Source organism: Zootermopsis nevadensis, unplaced genomic scaffold (assembly GCF_977971745.1).
Source record: "Zootermopsis nevadensis isolate Lab colony 2312 unplaced genomic scaffold, Znev_1.0 Znev_ptg000030l, whole genome shotgun sequence".
NCBI classification, from domain to species: Eukaryota; Metazoa; Arthropoda; class Insecta; order Blattodea; family Termopsidae; genus Zootermopsis; species Zootermopsis nevadensis.
This window is the reverse complement of record NW_028259162.1, coordinates 8,198,293-8,225,262: the sequence shown is the minus strand read 5'-3', so window position 1 is coordinate 8,225,262 and position 26,970 is coordinate 8,198,293. Positions and strand designations below refer to the sequence as shown.

The 26,970-nt window shown below is 39.7% G+C and overlaps 1 protein-coding gene across 3 annotated transcripts in view; it reads right to left on the bottom strand.

Moving 5' to 3' along the window:
• Window positions 1-26,970, bottom strand: part of Pde11 (Phosphodiesterase 11) — a 189,479-nt gene that overhangs the window by 119,291 nt on the left and 43,218 nt on the right. The window contains exon 1 of one of the 3 annotated variants that reach the window (XM_022066691.2): window positions 21,852-22,091. The exons of 1 other annotated variant lie outside the window; for it this stretch is intronic. In XM_022066691.2, coding sequence (XP_021922383.1) covers window positions 21,852-21,873 — 22 coding nt within the window. In that variant the 5' untranslated portion in view covers window positions 21,874-22,091. Of the gene's footprint in view, window positions 1-20,649; window positions 21,572-21,851; window positions 22,092-26,970 lie in introns of those variants that run through there. One more of the 3 variants, XM_022066693.2, reaches the window with a different exon arrangement.

The following is a 26,970-nucleotide window of genomic DNA, read 5'->3' as shown; positions in this document are numbered from 1 at the left end:
ACAATTACTCCATTCACACACAGAAGAAGGCAATGGCAAACCACTTCTGGATCATCTTGCAAGAACGTATATGAACAGGTCCCAGTCCGAGAAAAGGATGGAAGGATCCTGTTCATATGGACCTGTCGTCAGACAGAACACTACAAATAAAAAAAAATAAACCCTTCATTAAACTCGTATTAGTAATTATTGGGACAAAGTAATTATACTGTCATCTGCGACAATGTTAAAATCATCACCATCACTCATATTATTATTATTATTATTATTATTATTATTATTATTATACTAGGGGTAGTGGTCACAAAATTCTTTCTGGTGTTGAATTCTCCCCGCCGAGAGAATGTTGACGTTGGAAAATGTACAGTTTTGTATACGACCTTCACCAGACTCACAGACAGTCTGGCTTCAGAAGTATTGAAATTCACTTGGGACGCTACAGACTCTATTTTCAGAACTGACAGACAAATTGTCTGCCATGCAACGCCAAATCCAACTGAAAACACTGTTGAAGAATAAGAAAATACCTTCCATAGATTCGAGCGGACGGGTGAAACCCATTAAGGCCAGAGGAAAAGCAATGGACACGCGATATCGTCATAGTAATTTCTATCATCACCACCATCATTATCATTTATTTTATAATCACCATTATCATTAATTTATTACTCAGTACAAACGACTGATAAACATGGGATGTAGAACTACCGACTACTTTATAGTAAACATTTATACACGTGCAAGCACAAGGGACTGTAAATAAACTTGTTAATTTGGCTCTATATAAAATACAAATAGAATCAACGTTAAAAATTAAATCCGTGGCGTAACAGCTGCAGAGAGCCAAAGCCGACTAGCTTGACTGCTGGCCTCACGTTCAGATGCCTAAGCAGAGGTGAACGATCATCCAACCAGATATAGAGTGACGTGTGGTCAGCACGACGAACCCCCAGCCATTGCTAGTTTCCATGGCCGGCTTACACTACTTATTGTAGCTCCCCAATTTCCTCACGATGCTGGGTTGGCACCGGTCCCATACACTGGTCGAAAGCAAATGAGAAAATTTCTTCTCCCCCGAGACTCGAACCAGCGCGCATTCCGTATCGCCGGTCCGAAGCACGACGCCTCAGACCGCGCGGGACAACAGATTCAATGTTATAAAATATTATCATTCAACAATTTTCTGGTTATAAAGCAAATATCTACTGTCAGTGACTTTCTAAGACAAATACAGACGATATTCGGTGGTTCACGATGTTTGATGCCGCTGGGGACGTTCTTTGGGATCATTCCAGTGCAAGGCAGAAGCACTAGAACTATTTATACTTCGTCTAAATCTGTCTGTGTAGTAGAAACATGAATATCTATTAAACGTTTCTGTATATTTTCGAGTATACGTACCCTTTGTTTAGATCGAGGATTCGCGTGCCCCTTTTAAATGGTGACCAAAATTTTTATCTCAAACTACCCATAATAAATTGTAGAAAGGGAAACTACAAGATTTTCTATGCTCTTACGTCAAGTACCCTTGGGGCACGTGTACCTCCAGTTCAGAGTCGCTGATCTAGTTCATCTACATTACCCATATCTCTTTGATCGGATGCTGTAAAACAGGTCGAATGTTGCAGTGATTATTTGTTAGACTCGTGATAATATAACCATTCTATCTCATGGCAGCTTACATATTATAATTAATAACTAATTAACAGATAATATAGGAGATTAAGAGCATTCTACAGTTACTTCGGCCAATAAACATACCGGTAACAGAAGCCTTAGACTTCGTTCAATTGTGGCAGATCTTCGTACGTAGTTTAGCCACTTTATTTCCAACTTGTATTATCACATTTCTTTGTTATTTATTTAACAACGCTGTCAGCAACGCAGACCTTATAACTTCGAATGATTAATAAATAATGAATCCCAAAATACATAAAAAGAAACGATCGTGGACTAATCTACCCCAGCATTTTCTTGATGGTACTGAGGAAAACCACATAAAATCTCAGTCATTATAGCAGGGCTATCGCATTGTAGTCCCCGAAAGACTTAACGGTGAAGGAATGTAGTTTTTAACCGCAGTTTAGATTAATGTGGCAACCTGACAGAGTACTATGGCCTAGAAGACGTTACAGCATGCGAAATAGTTCACGTAGAATCAAGAAGTGAACCTGCTCAGGAAGTATAAATTATAAGAAACCCCTTAATACCCTTTCAGTCCCTGCATTTATCTGTTCATAGCCAAATTACATGGAAGAAGACACACAGCAGGCAATTTCTCATTTCAAAACCTAATATAAGATAGTGTATTCTATGTCCATTCACCTACCCAAATCTAACACCTCAATACGCAACTATTACATCATTTGGTAAGAAGGTCATGCTATCCGTAATAGGATCTTTGTTAAGGTCACTTGTCTCCCCCTGCTATATTTGCATGACAACAATTCAAGTCCAACACCAAATTTGGAAAGAAGGCGGTCTACAGATTTAAGCAGAAACACTTCATTCGAGGAGACCTACTGTGTAATATAAACATTCAAACCTGAGAACAGACAGAATTGTTTGCAGTTTTCATTAAATATGACATAATGGTAAGATTGCAAATATTGTACAATACTTTATGAGTCCGCACCTTTATTAAAACGAACTAATTAGTTCCTATCAGTAAAACATTAATTATAATCGTAATAAAATCTAGACCACCAGCTGTTAATGTGATCAAGGTAACAGAAATCAGAAAAGTCGTGGGAATAATTAATTGCGAATTTCAAGGGGTTTCTCTGGCCGTCTGCTCCACCACTAGTTACCGATTAAGCAATAAATAATGGTTACTACAGCACGTCCTTGAAAATTTAAGAGCCAATGTTCCAGTCACACCTGTTGATTTTTGCCAGTTCTATTGAGGTTACCTGGTTAGGTTTGTAGGCAGCACACGAATGTTTCAAGCGCCGGATGTAGTAGCTACTGCAAGACGGTGGCCTGGGACCTCATAAGAGATCCCACTACGTCTGACGGACTGAACGCAAAATTACGCTGAATGCCAATGAAAGTATAGAGGCTGATGATATCTGAGGTCCTCAAGGCGGTGGAGATGTCGATGTTGCCCTTCTGTCAAGCAACGCCGTATGAAAAATAATGATTAACAAATTCCACTGGGTCATCTTCTTCAGAAACAAATAGCCGATGGGTTAGTTATTAAATTCATCTGCTTTTATGGAGACCGATGGTTCATTACCGTGTCCACAAGTTTGCCACTGGTCCTTACTCTGAATAAAATGACCAGTCCACACCATCATAAATTATTCTAATAATTCAACACGCATTTAAAGTGTTATCCTTCCTCATGAAATTCTGCACGGCCCGTGCATTTATCATATCACCCACACGTGCTACAGATCTCGCTAATCGTATACATTAATTTTTTAAAAAAAAATACAAAATGGGTTGGCACAGACTACGAGATAGTTTAAGACCATGCACTCACTGTTGACTTAGCCGACGCAATAAGCGCTGGGCGAGGGAGGAAGCTATTAGTCAGGACTCGTCAGACCCACCCATCCGCGATGAGAGAGAGAAATCTTTAAATTTCTTCGTCACCATTATCTTCCTCTCTCTCTCTTTTAATTGCTCGACATATATCAAACAGCAAATTTTTAGTTGACGTGGGTGATGACCTGGACACTGATGTGTCTGTCTGGATGTCAGGATGTAGAAAAGGGATTACAATCTGACGGTTGATTTTATTCATCGAGGTATGTTTAATCCTGCGCTTTGTTTCATGTCGATTGTTTCGACATTTGCACATGACGAGAGAACTAGCTGTATTAGTGAGTCATCTCTCCACTGTACTGGGCAGACCAGTTGATTATGTGAGCGAAATAGGACGTTTCCAGAGTAGGTGACAGCGCAGTGGAGGAGACGCAGTTACTGCAAGAAACCCAGAATGAACAGCAATGTCAAAGCGGCAACTGAAAAGAGCGTAGCGCTGTAAGGGCTCGTCCTGTGCTAAAACATTCCAAAGCTCAAGACTGAAATCACATGATTTACAACAACTTTTTCTTCTCTATATTCTTCCGTATTTTGCCAAACAACCGAGTTCTGCAGCGTGGAACTCATGGAACACTCGGTATAATCCTAATTACATTAATCGTCTGCCTACTCATCATATAAAACATGGCAATAATTACAGAATCTCACAACGCGTCTTTTTGGACAATCAGCACACCCCACCCAGCAGGAGAAAATATCTGCATTAAATTTTCTTGTCACTTTATGTTACCGGGAAGGCTTTTGAATTACTCCAAGATCCTGCAGATCAGATGACAAAATGTATTTATTTTGTCTCCACTGCTGATTATATTTATCTGTAACTAGTAGCACCGTTTGCTGTCACAAATGAAGGTCATGGCAGTCCTACAAAACAGTAGAACTTTACATCTTAGATTACAATAATCTATTCGAGTTATAAAACGCGATAACGATTGTATGTAGTATACATTGGCTTGGTGCAAGAGCATGATATTGACAGTTTTGTATCTGGCAAGGAGAAAAGCTTATCGTCAATAAAACAAACGAATAAGCAATCAGTAGATCGCATTAACATCAAGGATAAACGGGCCGAGTGTGGTAGAATTGTATCGCTGTAAGAAACACACCGCCTTGCATGAGCATAATTTCAAGGTCACACCCAAACTTAACAGTAACTGACCTACAAACACCCATGTAAGCTAGTACCTTAACCAGAATAGAACGAGGCAAGTGCACCTGTCGATATAGTTCACTGTAATTTAAATTAGCTCGATTTTAGCTTTATATGCTGTGTACATTACCGAAGAAACAGCTACCACGGTGGACATGCGGATGACAATCACACACTCACCTGTAACAAAAAGGAGAATAAAACCGATTGATGATATGAACAACATCAAACAACATGTAACATATTTTAATCTGCTTTTATAAACACGATAATAAACGGTCCGGTCCGGGGGCGATTAGCAACTTTGCAAGACAAACTCTGCTTCAACGGAGACATATTTTCGAAACTTTCGATACCACGATCCCCAATCAGATACAATTCAAAACGTTCGGCCGATCTGCTCATACGATGTGAAAAGAGTACATTAAGACTTCCTATATTCGTACCTCTTATAAAATTAAAACAATTTGTATTAGGACTGATGTAGTCTATGACTGAATTGAACCATCACAAAATATTTCAGAAGAACGGTGTACGTTTCACGTTCCACATATGATAAGAATACATTGTATTTACGTCGTTACTGAAAATTCTGTTTTACATAGGCCTACTTTCAACATATCAGGTCTCGAAAAATAATTGTCCTGAGCCAGATTAATCCGGTCCATGTCACCCTCAAACCATTTCTCTGAGATCCATTCTAATATTATATATATTTTGTTCCATCACCACTGATCAGACGTCGGCCAACTTTTTGTCTTTTTCGACATGTTCTCAACCCCATATGTTGCTAAAGAAACCGAGAAGGGCTGAACGGATTTCCATGAAATTTGATACCGGTGTATTTCAATAAAATCTACCGACACATTCCAATTTTGTTAGAAATCTGGCAATGACTGGCATGCGTTTGCAGGCGGAAATGAATATGTGGGGTGAAGAGGGGGGGGGGTACCACATGGCGAGGTATTTGTAAGCACTTAATTTTTTGTAGTGGAGCCCGCCGCAACGTACAATTGTGTTCTGGACACTGTTCTCAGTGATTTGATTTCTGCCTACAACACACGTTTAATATAAAAGATATATTAATGTGACGACTGAGCCATTCCGGCGAAACAACAAATATCACGATAATCTTGACACTACACTCACCGAACCGGGTGTGACCGTAATTCTGCACTATTGTATCGAATCTCTAATAGACTGCAACGCAGCCTGTTTCATATCTACTGGTTTTCCTCAGATGCCTTGCCGTATCTTCAAATATCTGTAGCCATACGTCACCATGCCACAGATTAGCATCAATCAATACCGTATGACACTCCAGTGAAGTGTTACACGCAACAGAAACTAATCATTTTGAGGTAAGTGCTTAGGCGTGTTCACCGAATACATTATCTAACGCGTTAACAATCGCTGGGTTGCTTTAATATCTAGAACGGGTCGGAAGTCTTGTCTTCTCCAAAAGGCATCAGATAACTGGCCTTCGTTTCTCTGCATCTGCCCTCTTTATCAGCGTGTAAAAGTTGCACGTTCTTCAATACATGATCGACGCCTCTGAGTGTTTAATTCTTCAAGGGCCTTTATATCACCATGATTAAGAATGGTATGCGATTTGTATGTAAATGACTAATTGGAAAGGATGTGGAAGTAATTGGTGGTGTCTAATAGTGACTCAGTAAATCAATAAAGAAAGGGATATCCGACCTCCGGTACGAGAACTGATCCCCTGACGTTTCAAGTACGAAGCAGGAGAACTAGACATTTGATTACGACAGTCGTTAAGTGTACAGACTGGCGTTACTTTCTCATAACGTTATCATTTTATTACCTTATATAAATGACAGAGTAAGTTATTAAAGACGAAAAATGACACGCGGTCAAGTCAGGAAATTGAAAACGAAGTCTATTTGTGAGAAAGATAAGAAATCCATAGTCGTCCTTTATCTGCCATTTCAGCCCAAGTTCTTTATTAATTCTGCTAATGAGAACTCTGGAATGTCCTCCTGTTTTTCTTCTCCTCCTTAGTCGGTTTTACATTTTTGATCACCTGGCTGCTCAAATTCAGAATTAGCTTCTTATCAAATCTTAAAAAACTGATGGAGAATTAGACATAATGCTTCTTATTTCACTTCTTTTCGTACTCGGCCAATGAATCCAATAAAATCTTTACGAATAAATGGCCAGGCGATTGCACTTAAACACTGAAGAACATGGTAATGACATTTCCAGAATAGAATAAACATTTCAGTACTTAAGTCAGCCTATTATAATAAATTAAATATAATAAAGAAATTATTCGTGTCGTTTTCGCAGACAATAAAATCTCTAATCATATCACACTCTGTCAGAAATTTACTGTGACGTTTCTCGAACACAACACCTGTTCCGAATTATGGAACAGTCGAGAAGCCACAGAATGAGGGCAGTAACTTCGAAACAAACATGGAACCTGGGCGCAAGAAATACACTGAATTCTCAAATAACGTCAAGATCAATAAGAATGTACTAACGGAACACAGGGAAGGTGCCAGTTTCCCAGCAACAAAACCCCAACACGAGTTTCGAATTAACGAGGAAGAAGGTACAAAGCGCATCAACCTCAACATTCTAATTAAATCAGAGCAAGAGTAAAACACACTGATTTTCCACGAAAAGTAAATTACTGTGGATTTCCGCGATGTACCTGACTAACTGGCCGACCGTACGATTGGATTCATGACAGGGAACACTAATGGACTCTCGTACACGATAATGAACATTCCGATTTCATAAAGGACTTTTGCTTGACTAATTAATCGACTATAAGTTTATCAAGAACGAATTTGATTCATAAAATTAGTTATGACAACAGAGAAAACAGACACTAGCGCCATATATATGTATGTTAAAATGTTTTCTATAAGTACTTTTAACACTTAAAGCTCAGAGCTAACTTATATGAAGGACATTCTTTAACATTCTACATTTTAGTGTACCTACAGGTTTCGCATGATTCTCAGAATAAAAGGCCTCATTTCCCTAGGCAGCATGAACTAACTGAACTTTGTAGTGTAGACGTGTTTTTTTCCTTTGATATAAGAGCTGAATTTCTAAATATTACGTATATAAACTTCGTGCTTCAAAGGGTTAAACTTGAAGCAATGTATAGTCAGTTCTTAAATTACAGGTCTTTTTCAAATGTTATACAACCATGCGGAAATTGGCAACGAGACAAATCGATATGTGAGACATTCAATACGGCCCAACATATAATATTTACTGTAATCGGGACGAATCTGTGGGCTCGAGACCCGTTAGATATAAAGGGCAATAATAATAAGGGTGGGAGGGATGGCAGAAAAGGGGGCATGCATAAACCGTCCATACCATAAACGTTGTTTCAAAGCGGCAACACTCTGTAGCTCGCTGTCTCATATCTTAATGTTAATGTCTTTGGTTTGCAAAAACCGGCGTAAGCAGAACGCACATATCCGCCCCATTACAGTAAATTTAATTTGCTGTTTCTGTTAGTGTTTTATATAGATATCGTTATAGCACCGGCTGTACTACAAAATGTATATGCTAATAAGAATGAGCAATCGAAATTAAGGCAGACTGCTTTGCAATCCAGAACCAGAATAATTACTGAGTCTCCGAAAACTTGATCAAGAATGTTTCTGATAATCCATTACAACTGGTTACTTTATTTAGATTTTCAGTTACTGACCTGTTGAACTACTGGGAACTTATTGTGGAGATGTGGGACTTCAAATGCGTGCGTAATTGTTCTCTAGTGTGACCTACTGCCCCACAGGCAGATATTATACAATTAAATGGCTGCAACGAACACACAGGCTATGCGATTGGGTTAAACCCAACATGAATATCTGTGCCAGGAACACACAAAATTAATTTAGACTTCAGGCTCATTAATCATTAGTGTTATAAAGCACTGATTATTGGAAATATAAACTGAAAGCACCACAAATGTGAAATGAATGTATTAAATTACTTCGCATATTTGCTCATTTTTCTTGGTTTTCATATTTGAAGAACCACGTAGGACAGCCTATACATAAAATTCAAAATTACGTCCAGGATAATATTAAAACAAATCTTCAAGAAACAGTGTGTGGGTATTTGGACCGGACTTGTCTGGCTCAAGATAGGGACCGACGGCAGGCTCTTCTGAACACGGTACTTTGACCAGAAAATCAACTGTAATCTTCTCATGAAGCTGTCCTAAATGGTCTTTCCCCAGCATAGGTGCATTTACAATTTGAGTGTTCGCCACAAGCGTCTCAATATTTTTAAAATGTAGAAAATGAATCGCCCTGATGACGGAGGCAGTATGACCTCTGAAACGTTGGTTAACATCGACCAGACTACACAGCGCAACAACCCAGAAGACAGAAATCTTCATACTAAGAATCGCCCTGATGACGGAGGCAGTATGACCTCTGAAACGTTGGTTAACATCGACCAGACTATACAGCGCAACAACCCAGAAGACAGAAATCTTCATACTCATCGCCCTGATGACGGAGGCAGTATGACCTCTGAAACGTTGGTAAACATCGACCAGACTACACAGCGCAACAACCCAGAAGACAGAAATCTTCATACTCATCGCCCTGATGATGGAGGCAGTATGACCTCTGAAACGTTGGTAAACATCGACCAGACTACACAGCGCAACAACCCAGAAGACAGAAATCTTCATACTCATCGCCCTGATGATGGAGGCAGTATGACCTCTGAAACGTTGGTCAACATCTACCAGACTACACAGCGCAATAACCCAGAAGACAGAAATCTTCAAGTTCCATAATGTTCGTTTGTTCTTTTTAAAATATACGCATTCAATTTTTCCAAAGTTCTCCGTTTCACGCAACTTCCAATGTTATGAACAGAACATTGCATTTCTGGAAAGCGAATTCTCCACTTTACGTGACGCAGAGATCACATCAAATTTTCCAGTTGCGGAAATGCACCGACGTTTTCTATACTACCGCATACAGAGACCTTCCCTATGTGAAGCTCATACATTCTTAAAATGTTTCATCTTCCAAGTCATACACTTCGTAGAACAACCGATGTGGTCACGCGCTCTTGCACATCATAAACGGGTTCGAACACGGGGGAAAAAAACCACTGAACCTGTAACGCGAATCCATATCTGTACGTTTATCTCACTCAGCATTACACGTATTAAGTTGTAGCCTGTTCCGACTTCTTGGTAACTTTTTGAATGATATTTCCACACGGCATATCGTCATAGTTTTTACCAGAGAGCAAATTCTAAGAGTTTTTATTGTGAATTTCGTTAAAATGAGTTAACTCCATTTTTCAAAAATGTGTAATAGTAAACATTCAGCTTCATACTGTCGATAGCGATTTTGTAATTCAATAAAATTACAGTGCCCACGATGCAGATTCAACTGCAGCTTTTTTCTAATGCTAAACAAAAATGATCCACACGTCCATCACACGCAGGGCGAACACATATTCAACAACGTCGTAACTTTCAATTCATTTTGAAGTCTGTAGGACACACGCCTTGCCCGAGATAAAATTCCCAGTGGGGTACAAAGTTTCTCAACACCACAACTAGAAACGCACCGAGTCTGACCCAGCTACCTATCATATGAATGCCTGTGGCTCACCCCTTGGGTTAAAGCGGCCGAAGCGTAATACTGACGACTCACTTATACCTAGTACCTGCTAACTTTACTTTCACGACCCTCACGTCAGAGACAACTCCATCTTCTACCTGTATTTACTACAGTAGTCTACTGCTCTGAGTTCTTATAATACATGGTTTTTACTGCTATCCCCAAACGGAAACAGACATTTTAAAGCAGTGATCGTCTTAAGATGACTATCTCCTGGGAGGCTGCGCCATGAAGTCTGATAGATACGACCGACGTTTCAAAAGTGCCTACTGTCTTTATCATCAAACCGATTGCCCTGAAGACAGCCAACTTAATACTAATCGACATCAGAACCTTAAATCTCACAGGTAGTATATTTCACCACCACAAACACCACGATGGTTTATTTTGACCAATTTTAATTGTACATAAGGTAGTGTAAAATTGTTATATCATGCGTTTTACAACTACATAACAATTTTAAACTAGATTCCTGTCTTCTGGGTTGTTGCGCTGTGTAGTGGTCGATGTTAACCAACGTTTCAGAGGTCATACTGCCTCCGTCATAGGGCGATATCAACCAGACTACACAGCGCAACAACCCAGAAGACAGGAATCTTCATACTCACTGCAGTGAAAACCTCAAATCTTACAATTTAAAACTAATTTCCGTACCTTTTAAACGTGTAGCATCGTTTACCAAATTTTAATTAATAACACAAGTTTGAATATTCCATATTATTAAGTAACAGCTGCAAAATTTGGCCTGTATTATAATCATGTATTTAATATGGGAGCGTTAACGCTAAACTGTCTTCTGTAACTGGCTGCTTTCGCTGAACTAGTTACCATACAACGCACTTAGCTTGATGACATCATGTCCTAACTGTGTGACGGTTAATTCCATTCTGTCAGCTAATATCAGTAACACATTGCGTCCTTACAGAAACTGGTCCTGACCTCATCGCTTGTACTTGTCTTGTATCCAAATTTGCATAACCAGGTTATACACACTGCCAGCATCATCCATTCCTACTTAACATGACAGAGAAACGCCCAAAACTTTCAACAAGTACAAAATGATCATCTTTACTGTGTCGTTATGGCAACTGCAGTTTTTTATCCCTTTTCCCATTCAATAATCTACAAGAATAATTTGTTCTTATTCCTTCTATCGGCGGTTTCATTTTATACGAATTACCTGGTGAGCCGATAAAAAAGTAAAATGTGGTAGCAATTTTATACGACCATAACAAATATCCTGACATCGGCGTATGACTGAAATGATTGAAAGCACAGTTAAAGTTTGTTCATGCCGAAAAACATATTTAAATGTTTAAGACGTACCGAAGAATGGCCACTTGATGAAGACTAGCTTTGTCTAACGGATCCAACGGAATGAACTTTTTAATTTGTGAAAAGTTAATTTGTGCTTCCACGGGAACTTTCCCAGCTTCATGATCTAATATCCCGCCTTTTCTCAAACACTAAATAAAACGCAGCGATAGTCATGACAATCATAAATAGGATCTGAGGTTCTCACAGCGGTGAGTACGAAGATGGCTGTCTTCTGGGTTGTTACGCTGTGTAGTCTGGTATAAGTTTATCAACGTTACAGAACCCGGAAGATGGAGGCAGCAAGAGACTTTTTAAACGTTGGTAAACTTCTATATTAAGACTATACCAGACTACGCGGCGCTACAACCCAGCAGACAGCCATATTTCGACTATCAGAAATGTTTGTGGAAGGGCTGACTGCGGGTGCAATGCCATTATCAGCGTGAAAATTGTTTGCAGATTTCTTAATAACAATATATCCACTACAGCAAGCATGTAAAACTCGCGGGCCGCATGCGGCCCAAAACGAATATTTTTGCGGCCCAGCCAATATAACGATATGTAAGAAACGTTTTAATAAAAATTTCGTAACTTAATTTGAAGGCAAAATTCAGTGAAGTTGGCGTGCCTGGATTTTACAAATATTTACCTGCCAGGTTTGAAAATACTCGAAAATTCGCATATGAAATTATTTCCATGTTTGGAAGTACTTATCGGTGTGAGCAGTTATTTACAATTATGAAAGGAAATAAGTCTCCTGTCAGATCCAGAATTACTGACATTCACCTTGGGTCAGTTTTGAAAATAATCACTGCGAACAAGATTTCCCCCGAAGTAGGAAAGATAGTAGCAGAGAAGAGATGCCAATTGTCAGGAATAAAACATTTATTTTATCGTTGTTCTTGTTCTTTTTTTTTATACTATACTTTTCGAAATAAACCTACGTTTCTTTGAAAATTGAAGTTTTTGTTTTTTTTGCGGACCACATAAACTTAAACCTTGTTTATTTGGCCCGTGTTAGCCTTTGAGTTTGACATGCTTGCACTACAGAGGTAATCAATCACAACTGAAATGTTGGTCAGTACCAGACTACACGTCTTCAGCCTAGAGATTCCTTGCATACCCGCAATTAGATACTACAAGCATGCAGGCAGGCAGGCAGGCAGGCAGATACATTATGTCAAAACATACACTGATAAGACTGCTGTTTGTTCGTATCTAGTGCGACGATTATGTAATGCCGGATGAGATACGGCAGAGCTGTACGTACAGTAAAATAGGAGAAACCGAAAGTTACCTGACGTACTTGACCGATAGCAGTGAAAAACTAACTTCAAGCAAACAACAAATACCGGAGTTACATGATAACAACGCGCTGAAGAATGCACGTCTCTCGATGAAGACGTGTGAATACACGGGGAAACGGGCACTGCTGCTTAATGAGGAGCTCTCACTTCGGGTTTGCCGCGGCGAGGTGCACGAGGGAATACAAAATCTGCAGAAAAATGACCTGAAGTCAGGCTGATGAAAACCAATACTCGAATTATGCATGGGATGCAGGAAAACAGGCTGCCCTTTCTGTTTCACCCACTTAGGTACAAATATTCCCCTCAGGCCTCCCTAGCAACAAACACCCACAAGACAGAAGATCTCATGCAAGAATATCTGTTACGATAGTCAACAAAAATAATGAAGTTGTTACAGGACGTATTATAAATTGCATTTTAAAATGCAGTGAGTTCAAGTAATATTGTTATTTTATTTATTTAGTGTTCTGTCTGACGACAGGTCCATATGAACAGGATCCTTCCATCCTCTTCTCGGACTGGGACCTGTTCATATACGTTCTTGGCAGATGATCCAGAAGTGGTTTGCCATTGCCTTCTTCTGTGTGTGAATGGAGTAATTGTTGGGATGCCACGGAGAAACCGGGGAAGCCCCCGGAGGAAAACTCCGCGTTGCCTAGACCACTGTTGTTATCTATGCTTAATTAATAATAATAATTATAATAATAACAACGATAATTATAATAAACGTAAATACACTAACTTAAGTGAACAGTTAACTGCGGAGAAACTTAACAGGTCTTTAAAGAATGTTAAATTTTTAATATCAGACTTACATAAAATATGCAATCGGCTGAAACAATGCGATCGCGAATCTCATGATAAGACTTACATGTCCGAACTATAAATAAGACCTTATTAGTAATGATGAATAACTAAGCACGGACGTGGAATTTTACGCCCTCTTGCTTAGTTACATGATATGGCGTGGCGTGGTTCGTCTCCTTTCATGAAAAAGTGTCTATTATATTTCAAAGTACGCTTTCGTCCCCTGTGAATAAACAATTCAGGGTCAGACATCTCGACGCCATAAGCTGTTTTCTTCATGTTATGTAATTATTTTAAATTAAATGTAATTATTAGTTTCGACATAGCTCTTTATACCAGCTAACAAGCTCCACTAAACAGATATGGAAAGAAATTACATCGGCTCACTCTACAAGTGACGAGATTATTTACACGTGCCACTGTTTCCATGTGCCTGTAAATCTAACGTGTGTTTATTTTATATTAATGCGATAACTTCAAACAGAATCAGTTATTTGAATTTTTTGTATTCGTTTCAAGGAACAGATTAAATAAACGCGTTACTGGGAAGTCATTTCTGTCCACATGCTTCATCTACAAATATATTCTACGAAATATGGTCTCCGGAGTCTGCATTTAAACTTTTGGGATGAAAGTCTGAATAGCATTACATTCTGCAACCCACTGTCAGTAGGCGTGCAACACCCATCATACCAAATGTACCATTTCAAAATTGGGATGCAAGGATAATTTAATGAAAATCCATTTCAGCTATTTATAAGATCTAGTAGTAAACAAAATCTTCGACATGTTTATGGTGAGAGTGTAAAGTTAAAATGAATAGCTGGTACGAGATATTAATTAATTTCCTGCACATTTGTAAACAATAAGACTGGAGGAGTGAAGTTCCTAAGAACAAACCCATCACATTCTCAAGCAATCGACGATGAAAACTTCTACAAGGTCATCGTGAGATTGTGTTGATTGTCGATTTACATTATGGTCTAATGTAAATCGAATATTTCGATAAAGAAGATCATTTGATATTTTAAATATTTTAAATGTTAATTATTGTAATATTTTAATATTTAATAAGAATTTATTGTGATTAGACAGACAAGATTTAATATAATATATATAAATTACCTTCTCTTGCTCAAGTATTAATAAAAGTAAAATAGAATTCAGGGTTACAACATTTCTTACATTTTAACTCTCATTATTATTAGGTCCGTCCCACATTGTAAGTAGCAATGTTTACGAGTGCTAGTACCAACCACATTTTTTACACTATTATGTGTAGTGGAGACGAGACAGGGCACTGGTCCCTGGAAATCTCATTACAATTATAGGTCCGTGAATCACATGAGGTTGAGGATGAAGGGACAGAGAATCCCATGTTAAGGTCCTGTCAAACTTTTAACACAACCAGCATTAAAAACACTGACTACGCAAAGAACAAAGCAATCAGGCATTAAGTTAACTTTCTTAGGATATCTATGAACTAATAATCACCTGTAATAAATCTGCTTTATGGGCAGTACTACATTTTTCTAAAACTACAGAATAACAAAGTCCTTATCAAGAAGCTAAGAATACCTCAGCTGGTATTCACAAAATCCAGCACCTACTGCAATCCTGATATTCTGTTTGTCTCAGATTCATCTTAGTGTTATCATTTTATCTACGCCTATGCCTCCCAAGTGGTCTCATCCCTAAACGTTTCCTTACTCAAACTCTGCAGGCCTACGCGTTTCTCAGCAGCTCCATGCGTGCTACATAGCCAACCTCATGCACTAGTCCTAGCAGTTTACAATATGCAGTTAATGATATTCACTCAAGAACTCGCATGCAAATTAGGCAAGTCGATATCGAGGTAAATTCAGCAAAATTAAGCACTGAGTTACTTGAGCCCTTTTAACAGAAACATTCACTGAAATGTTGTGAACAGAATAATTTTGGCCACGATGTCCATGAAAAGGCAGTGCACAGCATTTGAACACCTTTCAACACTATCTGCTGGTGTAAGGAAATGGGCGAAACCAACATCGAACAACAAGCGCTATCTGTTGGTAACACTGTGAATTACAGTAAAATCATAACAAATACAGAAAGGAGCATTCAGGAATCCAAGGTGGTTTCGTGCCAAAAAGACATTTTACGAGCTTCAAAAGTCTAACAAAATTTAATTTCTATCTGGTAAAGGCTTTGACTAGTGTCAGTGAAACGTCGACGCCTTCCATGCTAAGTAAAATTTCAGTTTGAGTCAAGATAAAATTAGACAAAGGACAGTACTGGGAAAACAATTGTTTGGGGATAAAGCGTCCATATAATGTTTCCCGCTGCTGTACTTTTGTTGGTTAATAGTCTCCTTGACTCTTGTTTTAAGAATTATAACACCAATAACTATTTCTTTTCCGCGGCGTGTAGAAATTTCGTCTTATTAACAGCGAGTTTTGAGAAATTCGAAATATTTTTAACTGAGCGGGCGGCAGGCGTTATCATGTATAAAAGTACCTCGGAAGAAAACTAATAAATAATTATATAACCAAATTCAGAAGAGTCAATTATAGGAAGGCAGAAGTCAATAAAACAGAGTCTATGTACAGGATAGCCATTTAAAACCATACCATGTACTAATTTCATCCAATCTCCCGCCATGACACTGGAGTCAAGGTCGCTGATTGCTAGGCCGCTGCTCTTGCTAGTTGCGCAAACACTCTGCCAGCGCGAACATGTGCACCAGCAGGTCGTGTGTTCAATCCCCGAGAGTTTACTTGAATAACCTAAGAAGCTTGGAGGAACTGAAACACAACACTGATGCCGGTTGCCAATTTTGACCCAGAAACATTTCATAACAAATTAAAATAGCTGTATGCTTATCTTCGAAAATGTTGTCGACATTTTCAGCGTCTGCTGCAAATTCTTGCTAACAAATAGAAACTTAAGAACAACTACTTTGTCTTGTTACGATACCACCAAAGCATACACATTTTGTAGTTAAGAGTTACGTTTCAAATGGGAAACCTGTACATTAGATTTGAAATACAATCTAATCGATGGTGCTGTTTTGGGAAGCACAGGCTGGCCGGACAGGTAGAACGCAGGGACAAAATTCAATGAGCAGGGCTAGATTACAGGATGGCACATATGGATTGCGTGTGATCCGTTAGTAGAAAACAAATTAATTACAAGCTGTGTATGTTCTGTATCTCCAACAATAATAATCTTTAGCGCTTGTTTATTTATTGGGTCACTGTGTGACCCCGTGATATTCACGGCTGTCACCTTCCTAAATTAATTGGAGTGGAGATTTAGTGCTTCCTTCAAGATGGCGTCACTGCTGGGAAGAACGCCAACTACGCAAGGTTCCATCAGCAAGTGTTCTTACTGGTGTTTCATTTTCCTGTTTGTTTATTTGTGTTGTTAAGATAACGAGAACACGAATTGCGATATCAACACGGTGTAGTCTGGTAACTCAAATAACCACATAAATAAATGAACTACAAGAAAGCCACGCAACACCGATCCCTAGGGCGGAAATCATAGGTAACTGAAATAGACAAATCAAAGTTGTATTCAGAACGAAGCTTAGAGACGATTAAATTAAGAGAATGCTTGCTGCAACTCAGATGAGAAACTTTTATCTTTCCTTGTACCATCTAAAAGCGTAACGATTAAAATAGCCCAAAACAATGGTTCTGACTTTCGTTTATAGGGATCCGAAACCTGATCTTCTTCCCCAGGGGAATCACAAAGGTTCGCTGCGTTTATGAAAATATTTGGTTCTGAAAGAAAGTAAGGGGCAGGAGTATGGTGAACATTATGCAAAACCTTGATGCTTTGTAGTCTCCACCAATCATCGATAGAGGAATCACATGAAGTTGGAAGAAATGGGCGAGGCATGTAGCAGCCTACGTCAGAGACAAGAAATAATACAAAACTGTAGTAAGGAAAACTCAAGGGAGACATACGTGAATTGGTTTTAAATTATCAAATATGAGACTGTACACTGGATTCTGTTGCCTTAGGACAGGGTCCGGTGGCGAATTCTTGTAGAAACGTTAATGAACAATCGGGTTCGTTAGAATGTGTTGAATTTCTTTACAACTGATACTGTACTGGACCTCCTAAGTACTTCAAAGCCACAGTAATAAATCAGAATATAAAGAACTTGCCCTGAAGACGGAGGAAAATATGTCCCTCCGAAACAAACCTACAAGACTACATGGACCAAAACGCAAACTACTACAATTCTCAGTGTGTATATCAACTGTTACGACATACATCTTAATCTTGCCAATAAACTATTGCCTCCACACGTTTTAATAGTGTTAATAATACAAGGCCTTTTGGAGCAAGGAATATTCATTCGCCTGTATTGTAGGTTGCCTTACTGACCCAGTAATCCTACAACAAAACTAAGCTCATACGAACTGGAAAGAACAGAATTATGTGCTCGTTTTTGAGAGCACAACGCACCTAGCATGTTTAATGGCTGAAATAAATTCCCTTCATATAGCTACAGTCCAAATAAACGTATACAACAGTAAATTGATCTCTTCAACAACTATTCAGGATGCGTATGGAACAGACATCAATAAACACTGGCTGTGAGAGCTCGCATATCGGAGGGCCGCCAGGGAAGTACCCTTTGGCCTATTTCACGCCATGTTCGTGCAGACCCGCCGCAGAGAGCTCTTCTAGTCGCTGTCGTGTGACTGAACTACGCATGTCATTTCCCTGTTCTTCGTCTGTTTACTTTTGCTCCACAAACATCCTGCATAGACTACAGAAGAACGTAACTGATTACATAGTCTCAATTGTTTTTCAAATTTTTCTTTTAAAACTTTTTTCATAGTTGGTATAAAATCCACGGGAGTAGTAAAAGTATTGATACTAAATCGAAATGTTGCCCTGGAACGGAGAAGCACTTGCACCTGACGGTAAATTTAGATTTAGTCAAAATGCAAAGCTGAGTTTTACCCACACCAGTCATTTTAGAAGTTTAGATCTTACGAGAGGTTTGAATTCAGCACCCACATCACAAGGACACGTCATCTTATTGTTATTAAATCAGGCAAACGGGTCATCGTATTACTCAATGATGTCGACGGTGGTAATGAAGTTCACGTCCCACGTCCCACGTGAAACGTGACCATATGTGACATCGAATTTCATAGACATGCCTACGAAAAACAAATTTTAACAATTTCCTTCAAAGATAATAACACTGGCATTGTTTTATGGCAGGTAAATTATTCAGGACCGAGTACTTGAAAGTTTTGGTAAGCAACTAGGTCACTTACAGAAACAATTTACATACCACAACGTTCGTAATTACTAACTCTCGACCCCGATTCGGGTGTTGTCAATCGCCTTCAATAAACCAGAAGTTCAGCTACCGTAAGCCAGTAACATCACAATGAAACTAAAACCATGGAACTCAGTCCTCCATAAAAAGATGTTTTTCTCTCAGGTGTTCAAGACATTCACCGCCATTTATGGATCTCAAAAGTTCGTTGACACGTAGGCCTACGCAAAAGCCCGCGACCAGTCCACTGCAAACCCTCAAAGAAACTTAAATATCCCATCTACGTCTGAGCCTATCAAACGGTCTCCTTCTTTGGGGTTTCCCGACTAAAATTTTGTATCCTTTACGTCCCGATTTTAACAACCCAAAGGCCAATTACAAAACAAGCGGGCGTCGACCGATGGAAACACCACACACGTAGCCTAAGGCGTATGAGGATGTGGGTGGAAAAAGGGCTCAGCTTCACACTCCGGCCGATTTACCCCTTATGCTCCCCAGAACCGGTCTTGGCGTGGTGATGTTTAGTTTGTACAACTGGGCATTCTGGGTACTCGAGAAATCCTTTAAATACTCAAATTATGGCATAGAGTTTGGGCATGCTTTTTTCTTGCCACAGGATTTAATTATGAAAAATGCGAAGAAAGGGCATGGATTGACCCATGGATGATTCCAGATTCTTAATAAACGTCGTTAACAATTGTAATCACCACTAGAGTGGAGCGCTCATCAAATTGAAGCAATTGACCTCTTGATTCAAGACTGACATTTCTTCTGAGAGCTACTTAATGGCGTATACAATTCCATATCCTGACAACGGTTCCTAACCTCAATTAACGAAGATAAAGGGAATCAAAGCTGGAGTTTAAACAGCTGAAAGATGAAACGAGAAGGAAATAAAAGACGGAAGAAAACACGTGACAATACGTGGGGGTACACAGCCAGCCTTTCCAGATCCTACCAAGACCTTCACACACCAAAACACAAAGATATTCTACGTCACCCAGAGACTTCTATCTTCAGCGAGCAGACGCCTTCTTCAGAACCCGATAGTCGCCTAACTAGCAAAAAACATTAATCAATCGAGGGTTCATTACACTGTTCACAACAGCTCGCAACATTTTCCTACCCTGAACCAAAAGAATCTGGTCCAAACCCTTCCAAAATATTTCTTTCAGATCCGTTTTAATATCATATTCCCACCAACGTCTAGGTCATTCTAGTGGCATTTATTCTCTCTCTCATGCACACTACATGCCCCACCCACTTCACAGTTGTTGTTCTCATCATCCTAATAACATTTGACGAAACGTCTATAAACTTCCACCAGACTACATGGCGCTACAACCAAGCAGAACCATATTCTTCTTCTTCTTCATTCATACGTTAAATATTACCTCACATTGAATATGTATTCGTTTAATAAATGTTATTAATTCGGCAAATATTATTTCTCGTTTTTGTCAAATAAACACTGATACGAATACGTGAGAAAATATTTTATATGGCAATAACTGTAAACGCAAGAATAAGGCAAATTCTTACACTGTAACAAAGTACAAACATACTTACATGTTTGTCTCCTGGGTCCGAGAAGTACTGTTATGTTCTTCAACCGAAAAATGACGATATCCCTGACGAAACGCGATGAATAACCCACCAAATGCACTTCACTGTGCTGCACTTAGAAATATACTCGATTAGGATGCAAACTTGTCAATCAGTCCAGAACAATACACAATTCTGATACAGACCGAATTCTACTTGGTAACTGCATTCACTTCATTTCATATATCGGTATCTGAGTCTTCTAATAAAGCCAAAAATAATATCACAATTTACTGTAACATAAATAAGAGTCACGTGTATAAATGAGTTGCACATACATATCGTAGCCTTAAGTACTTCTATACATGTGTGTTGTTCACTTCACATTGTCTCAAACATTCCTTGAATTCACACATAATTAGACAACTGCACTCGAAATGCTGCCACATCACTGACTCCTCACTGCAGTCACAGTAATGGTTAATTTAAAAGAATAAAAATGCAGTCACATCTCCATCATAACCCTAAAAAATCGTATACTGTCTATTGTTTTGAAGGAGGTTGAATGGGTGTGCATTATGGAAGTAATAAATCAATTTCCTACTGCTTGCTGTAGCAAACTGCATAAACTGAGACACACATGTGAATGATGAACTATTTTCGTAAAAATCTGTGACACATTTGTGAATGAGGTTTTCATTCCGGCAGTGACGTCGCGTGCTTTTCAGTTTGTTAACGGCCACACATCCCCTGAAAGACTGGTGCCAAGAAACAGGCCTGCAGAACGGCCAGCACGCGGCAGACTGCATACAGACCCACCGCGCGGTGCCCGCATGATCTAGAACTTCCAAATGACTAAAATGCATTTTATACCGACCTCCTACTTTCGACGAAAACAACTCCACGTTCTCACCATTCGACCTTGCACGGTTTAATGCTAATGAAACATTGAAGTCTATTGAAGGACCTTGGTGAGGCCAAGCCTGATGAAAGACAGCTATATACCAATTGAATGGGTATCTCCGTACACGTTTGAACAATTGTGGTATTCATTTCCTCGATCAGATTTTGTACCAATAAATCTCTTGCACAGAATAATCTATCAAACACCCATACGCCCTATTTTACTTTGACCCACTCTATCCTCTCTCCTACGTCTAAAATTTCAATGCAGCATCTTCCTTTCAGGATTTTCAAAGAATCTCTCACTGGATGTTGCGTCTTACCTCCAAATATTTTCTTCAGCATCCTTCTTCAACTTCCTCAGTGTTTGGGCTTCACGTAGGGTAAGACACCAAGATAATTATCTCACACGACAATTCATCACGCATCGCATTTCTTCTGTAACAGGACGACTTTTTCAGTGTGCAGTATAACGCACTCAGTACGAGAGAAATCAGTTGTATCCTCTTCATGTACAACCATTACATGGGTTACAGCCAGAGGACAAACTTTCCTCGATGGGTGCTCCGCAAGACTGCGGGCACTGGAAATTTCTGTGTCGTCACTCGAGGGCTAATGACGCACTATTTACACGAAGCGATGTACACAGCCTACACGTGGGCAGCGGATAATCTTCACTAGTCACTCCTCATTCCAGAACAGATTCAACATTTTAGTTTTAACGTTTCAACAAATCAACGTTTGGGCCGGAACTGTAGATAAAAACGTAACCAGAACTTAATATACGCAGATCATCTCGATCGAGTGGAATACGCAAATTTGCTTGAAGAAACACGACCGCTTTTATTACAGAGCGAGAGAGTATGGTTTCAACACGACGGTGTGTCCCCCCCCCCCCTCAATTTTGTACGTCGAGTGCGGAAGTGGCTTAACAACCTTCCGGGCAGGGATTTGGCGCGAGGTCCGATAGCCTAACCACCACGTTCTCCGGATCTGACACCCATGTTTTATTTGTGGGCATTTATGAAAGAATATAAAGCGTATTCACATGTAGTACAGTTATTCTACGCAGTTAATTAAGATACATCAGCGACATTTTTCGGGCTTAAAAGTTGCATTTTAATGCTACACGTATTGACATATTCTAGTTCAGCTGAGTTTGTTGATCGATTTCATTCTTTCTAATAAAAAAAAGGGAGGAACACTACATAGCACAAACAACAACATGTATTACTTTACTGTAGAGGTTGATAAATGTAGGACACGGAACCAAATTTACCGATCATAAATAATAAATCAGCGCTCTTAGTATTAACAGTCATCCCATCTTAATGACTCGCGGGCAATAGTGTTATAAATGACAACTTACTGAAACAGCCTGACAATTTATTAAAGATGCTTCCAAACATAGTCACATATTTATCAATAATCTCCTTTATTACATATGCTATTTTGTCATTTTAGTATTAGCTTAAGTTAAACGCGGCCTATTTAATTTAATTAGTAAATCTAACTCTTTGTATAATATCTTAAAATTACTTTCACAAAACCTATCGGAGGGCCGCGAGTTTTATATTCCTACTCTGTAGGTTTGCGAATATGTCTGATCCATTTGGACACTCCCCACTCTGAGGTACACAAGACGTTTCGTGATTACGCTCAACTACCGTCTTGTAGTGATTGGTTACTTAAACCAAGATTCAATTTTTCTCATTTTCAAGGCCAGTAGCAAAGTTGGACTCGGGCGCTAAGCAGCAGACCACAGGAATAGTTGATGGTGTAAATCTATTTGTGTTACTATATTTTTAACTTATCTTGCAGTGCAGGGATCCATATGGAGCTGACTTCAGTACTTGGTGGGCTGATGGCTTGTTCTGTTTTCAGATGAAAATCTACCTCAGGCAATTGACTATGTCCAACACAATATTGGTAGAAGGAAGAGTAACTCTGACAAGAGCTCATTAAACACTTTGATTGCGGTAAGAAGCTAGACACCAGTACACCACAACAGAACGTGTAAACAGGTCTCGGGCACCAAGACACTGGTTCCCCAAAGATTCTGTACTGAATTTGAAATGAAACATAGAAAGTGTCGGCCAATATCAAAGCTTTAATTAGACACGCTTATTTTTAACATCAACGAAGACGGCAGTCTTCTAGGTTGTAGCGCCGTGTAGTCTAGCACAAGTTTACCGACGTTTGAGATGTACTTGCTGCCTCCTTCGTCAGGGCGATGAGCAAGCCTCGAGTATGAATGGGTTTCAAATATAAGAACCAATCAACCAAGGCAGAACCTTTGTCGGATCTGATCTCCCTCTTCACGGAGGCAGGGAGTACGTCTGAAACGTCTACTAAACTACACGGCGCTACAACACAGAAGAGAGTCTTGAGAACCTTAAATCCTTCTGTAAATCACTGTCATAAGAATCGAGCCGCCACTGAATAGAACTGCGCCCCTCATGGCCTCGTCTGGTGATTGTCAGAAACAAAAGTGCATTACGCCGTGGCCACCTGGTGTGTGCAGACATGTAACTTATCTTTCATACGCATCTGGACGGTTTTGGGCTCATGCTCTTGACAGATCACAAAATGCTACGAGCGGATTAATTATTGTTGAGTTGTTTTGCTTCGTTCATGATGCCTATGAATTTGATCCACCACTGACAAGCTTGTGGCAAGTGGAAACTTTCATATACACACAGCCGATGGTTAGAGAAAACGAACCAAGCAATCTCGTCATTTATCACTAGTTTCCTCCGATGATAAAGCACTTAAATTTGAACACTGCAATTAGTATTTTAATGATTCCCTCCTGCCTGTTCGCTCCACTGAGATCAACACGGGCAAGTAACTCACTGCTTACACTGTAGACCTCATGAACAAAGTAGGGATCGTCCTGGATAGGGGGCTGTAATTTATATTTACTTGTAAGATTTGAGGTTTTCACAGCGGTGATTATGAAGATTTCTGTCTTCTGGGTTGTTGCGCCGTGAAGTATGGTCGATGTTTACCAACGTTTTAGAGGTCATACTGCCTCCGTCATCAGGGCGATGAGTATGAAGATTTCTGTCTTCTGGGTTGTTGCGCTGTGTAGTATGGTCGATGTTTACCAACGTTTCAGAGGTCGTACTGCCTCCATCATCAGGGCGATGAAGATTTCTGTCTTCTGGGTTGTTGCGCCGTGTAGTATGGTCGATGTTTACCAACGTTTTAGAGGTCATACTGCCTCCGTCATCAGGGCGATGAGTATGAAGATTTCTGTCTTCTGGGTTGTTGCGCCGTGTAGTATGGTCGATGTTTACCAACGTTTCAGAGGTCATACTGCCTCCGTCATCAGGGCGATGAGTATGAAGATTTCTGTCTTCTGGGTTGTTGCGCCGTGTAGTATGGTCGATGTTTACCAACGTTTCAGAGGTCGTACTGCCTCCATCATCAGAGCGATGAAGATTTCTGTCTTCTGGGTTGTTGCGCCGTGTAGTATGGTCGATGTTTACCAACGTTTTAGAGGTCATACTGCCTCCGTCATCAGGGCGATGAGTATGAAGATTTCTGTCTTCTGGGTTGTTGCGCCGTGTAGTATGGTCGATGTTTACCAACGTTTCAGAGGTCATACTGCCTCCGTCATCAGGGCGATGAGTATGAAGATTTCTGTCTTCTGGGTTGTTGCGCCGTGTAGTATGGTCGATGTTTACCAACGTTTCAGAGGTCATACTGCCTCCATCATCAGGGGGATTTTTATTATGAAGATTTCTGTCTTCTGGTTTGTTGCGCTGTGTAGTCTGGTCGATGTTCACCAACGTTTCAGAGGTCATACTGCCTCCGTCATCAGGGCGATGAGTATGAAGATTTCTGTCTTCTGGGTTGTTGCGCTGTGTAGTCTGGTCGATTCATCGCCCTGATGACGGAGGCAGTATGACCTCTGAAACGTTGGTTAACATCGACCAGACTACACAGCGCAACAACCCAGAAAACAGAAATCTTCATACTCATCGCCCTGATGATGGAGGCAGTATGACCTCTGAAACGTTGATAAACATCGACCAGACTATACAGCGCAACAACCCAGAAGACAGAAATCTTTATCAGTTAAAGTGTTTGCATCAAATTAAAATAATAACACTTTTAGTGAGTAACTAACAATTCCGAGACACAATTTTAAAAAAAATCAAGCGTCAATGTACCATACCAAAGTGTATATGGAGGAACGAAACTTATAAAACGTAACAGCTCTGACAAAAATTGCTAATGCCAAAATATTCTGGGTGTTACTAATTCCGTCTAGCAAACAAAGATAGTACTGAAAGCATCCTTCTTCTTGTCAAAATCACTCATCATTATTCATGCCATAAGAGCAGAGTTCTGTGTAGAATAAATTCAGAACAGTAGCTTCTGAAACTTGTTACTCGTAACTTCTGGTAAAGTATTTTCTTTAAGCAAACTCTCAAAGTCCAGATGTGTGGCTGTGGACGGTGGGAAGCTGAGCCAATCTTTGGTCACATTCGCGTCAGCCAAGAGGATTTCTATTAACGTCTTTCATTCAAAGCGCCATTATAATGCTGGGCTGGGCAAGACGTTCAACGTGGGGAGTGTGAGCTGTGTGTGGCTCGCGATTCAAACTTTTCACCGCTATCCTCACCCGTCTGTTTGATCTCGTCCTTCCAGGTCCTTACCTAACTCCTCAATCTCGTTCCACCCTCACTCCTCCCCATCAGAACTTCCCTTATGCGGAGTGACTCGGTTCAGTTTCAAACGGACCAGCTGTGCGTGCTTTTGCGGAGGAAGTCCCTACTTCGAGTAAATTGAGTTTGGTGAAGTTTGGTATTGGTAGATTCTGTTCCAAGCGTCTTGTTGGTCGGGACAAAAGGGGGTTGGCTCTGTAGCAGTTCAAGTTTTGAGTTTTGAGGAAAAAGATCTTGTTTGTTTTCTTTCTTTCCTGTTGGATTTTGAACTTAAAATTTCCTGTATGCACGTGCGAAACGTTTTGTCCTTTAGGCTCCATTGTTCGGCCCCTATTGTTGTGCATTGTTATAAGGTAATTAAATGTATTGCGTACTGTTTTGAAAAGTGGGTGTTCCTTCCTTGGCCACTCAAAGCCCAAATAAATGAACAGAGGCTTCCCCTGCATATGAGTTGTGTGTGTGTAACTTAAAGGGTTCTCTAGTACCACTAACAGAAGTTCGTTCTAATGGCAACTAATCACCTGAAAATGGAAGTACAGCAAACTCCCGAAACACGCAGCAGATAATAAAAATATTGAATATAGTTAGGGCGAAACGGTTCAGACAATGTTATACGCCTTTGAAGAATAACTTAAAAGACTTAATTGCTAAGGTTTGCTACGTCGCCACATCTGTAATTTTTCAAAACAAAATAATTAATGAAGTAATAATAACTAACTAACTAACTAGATGGCTTACCGAACCCGAAGGTTCATCACCGAAT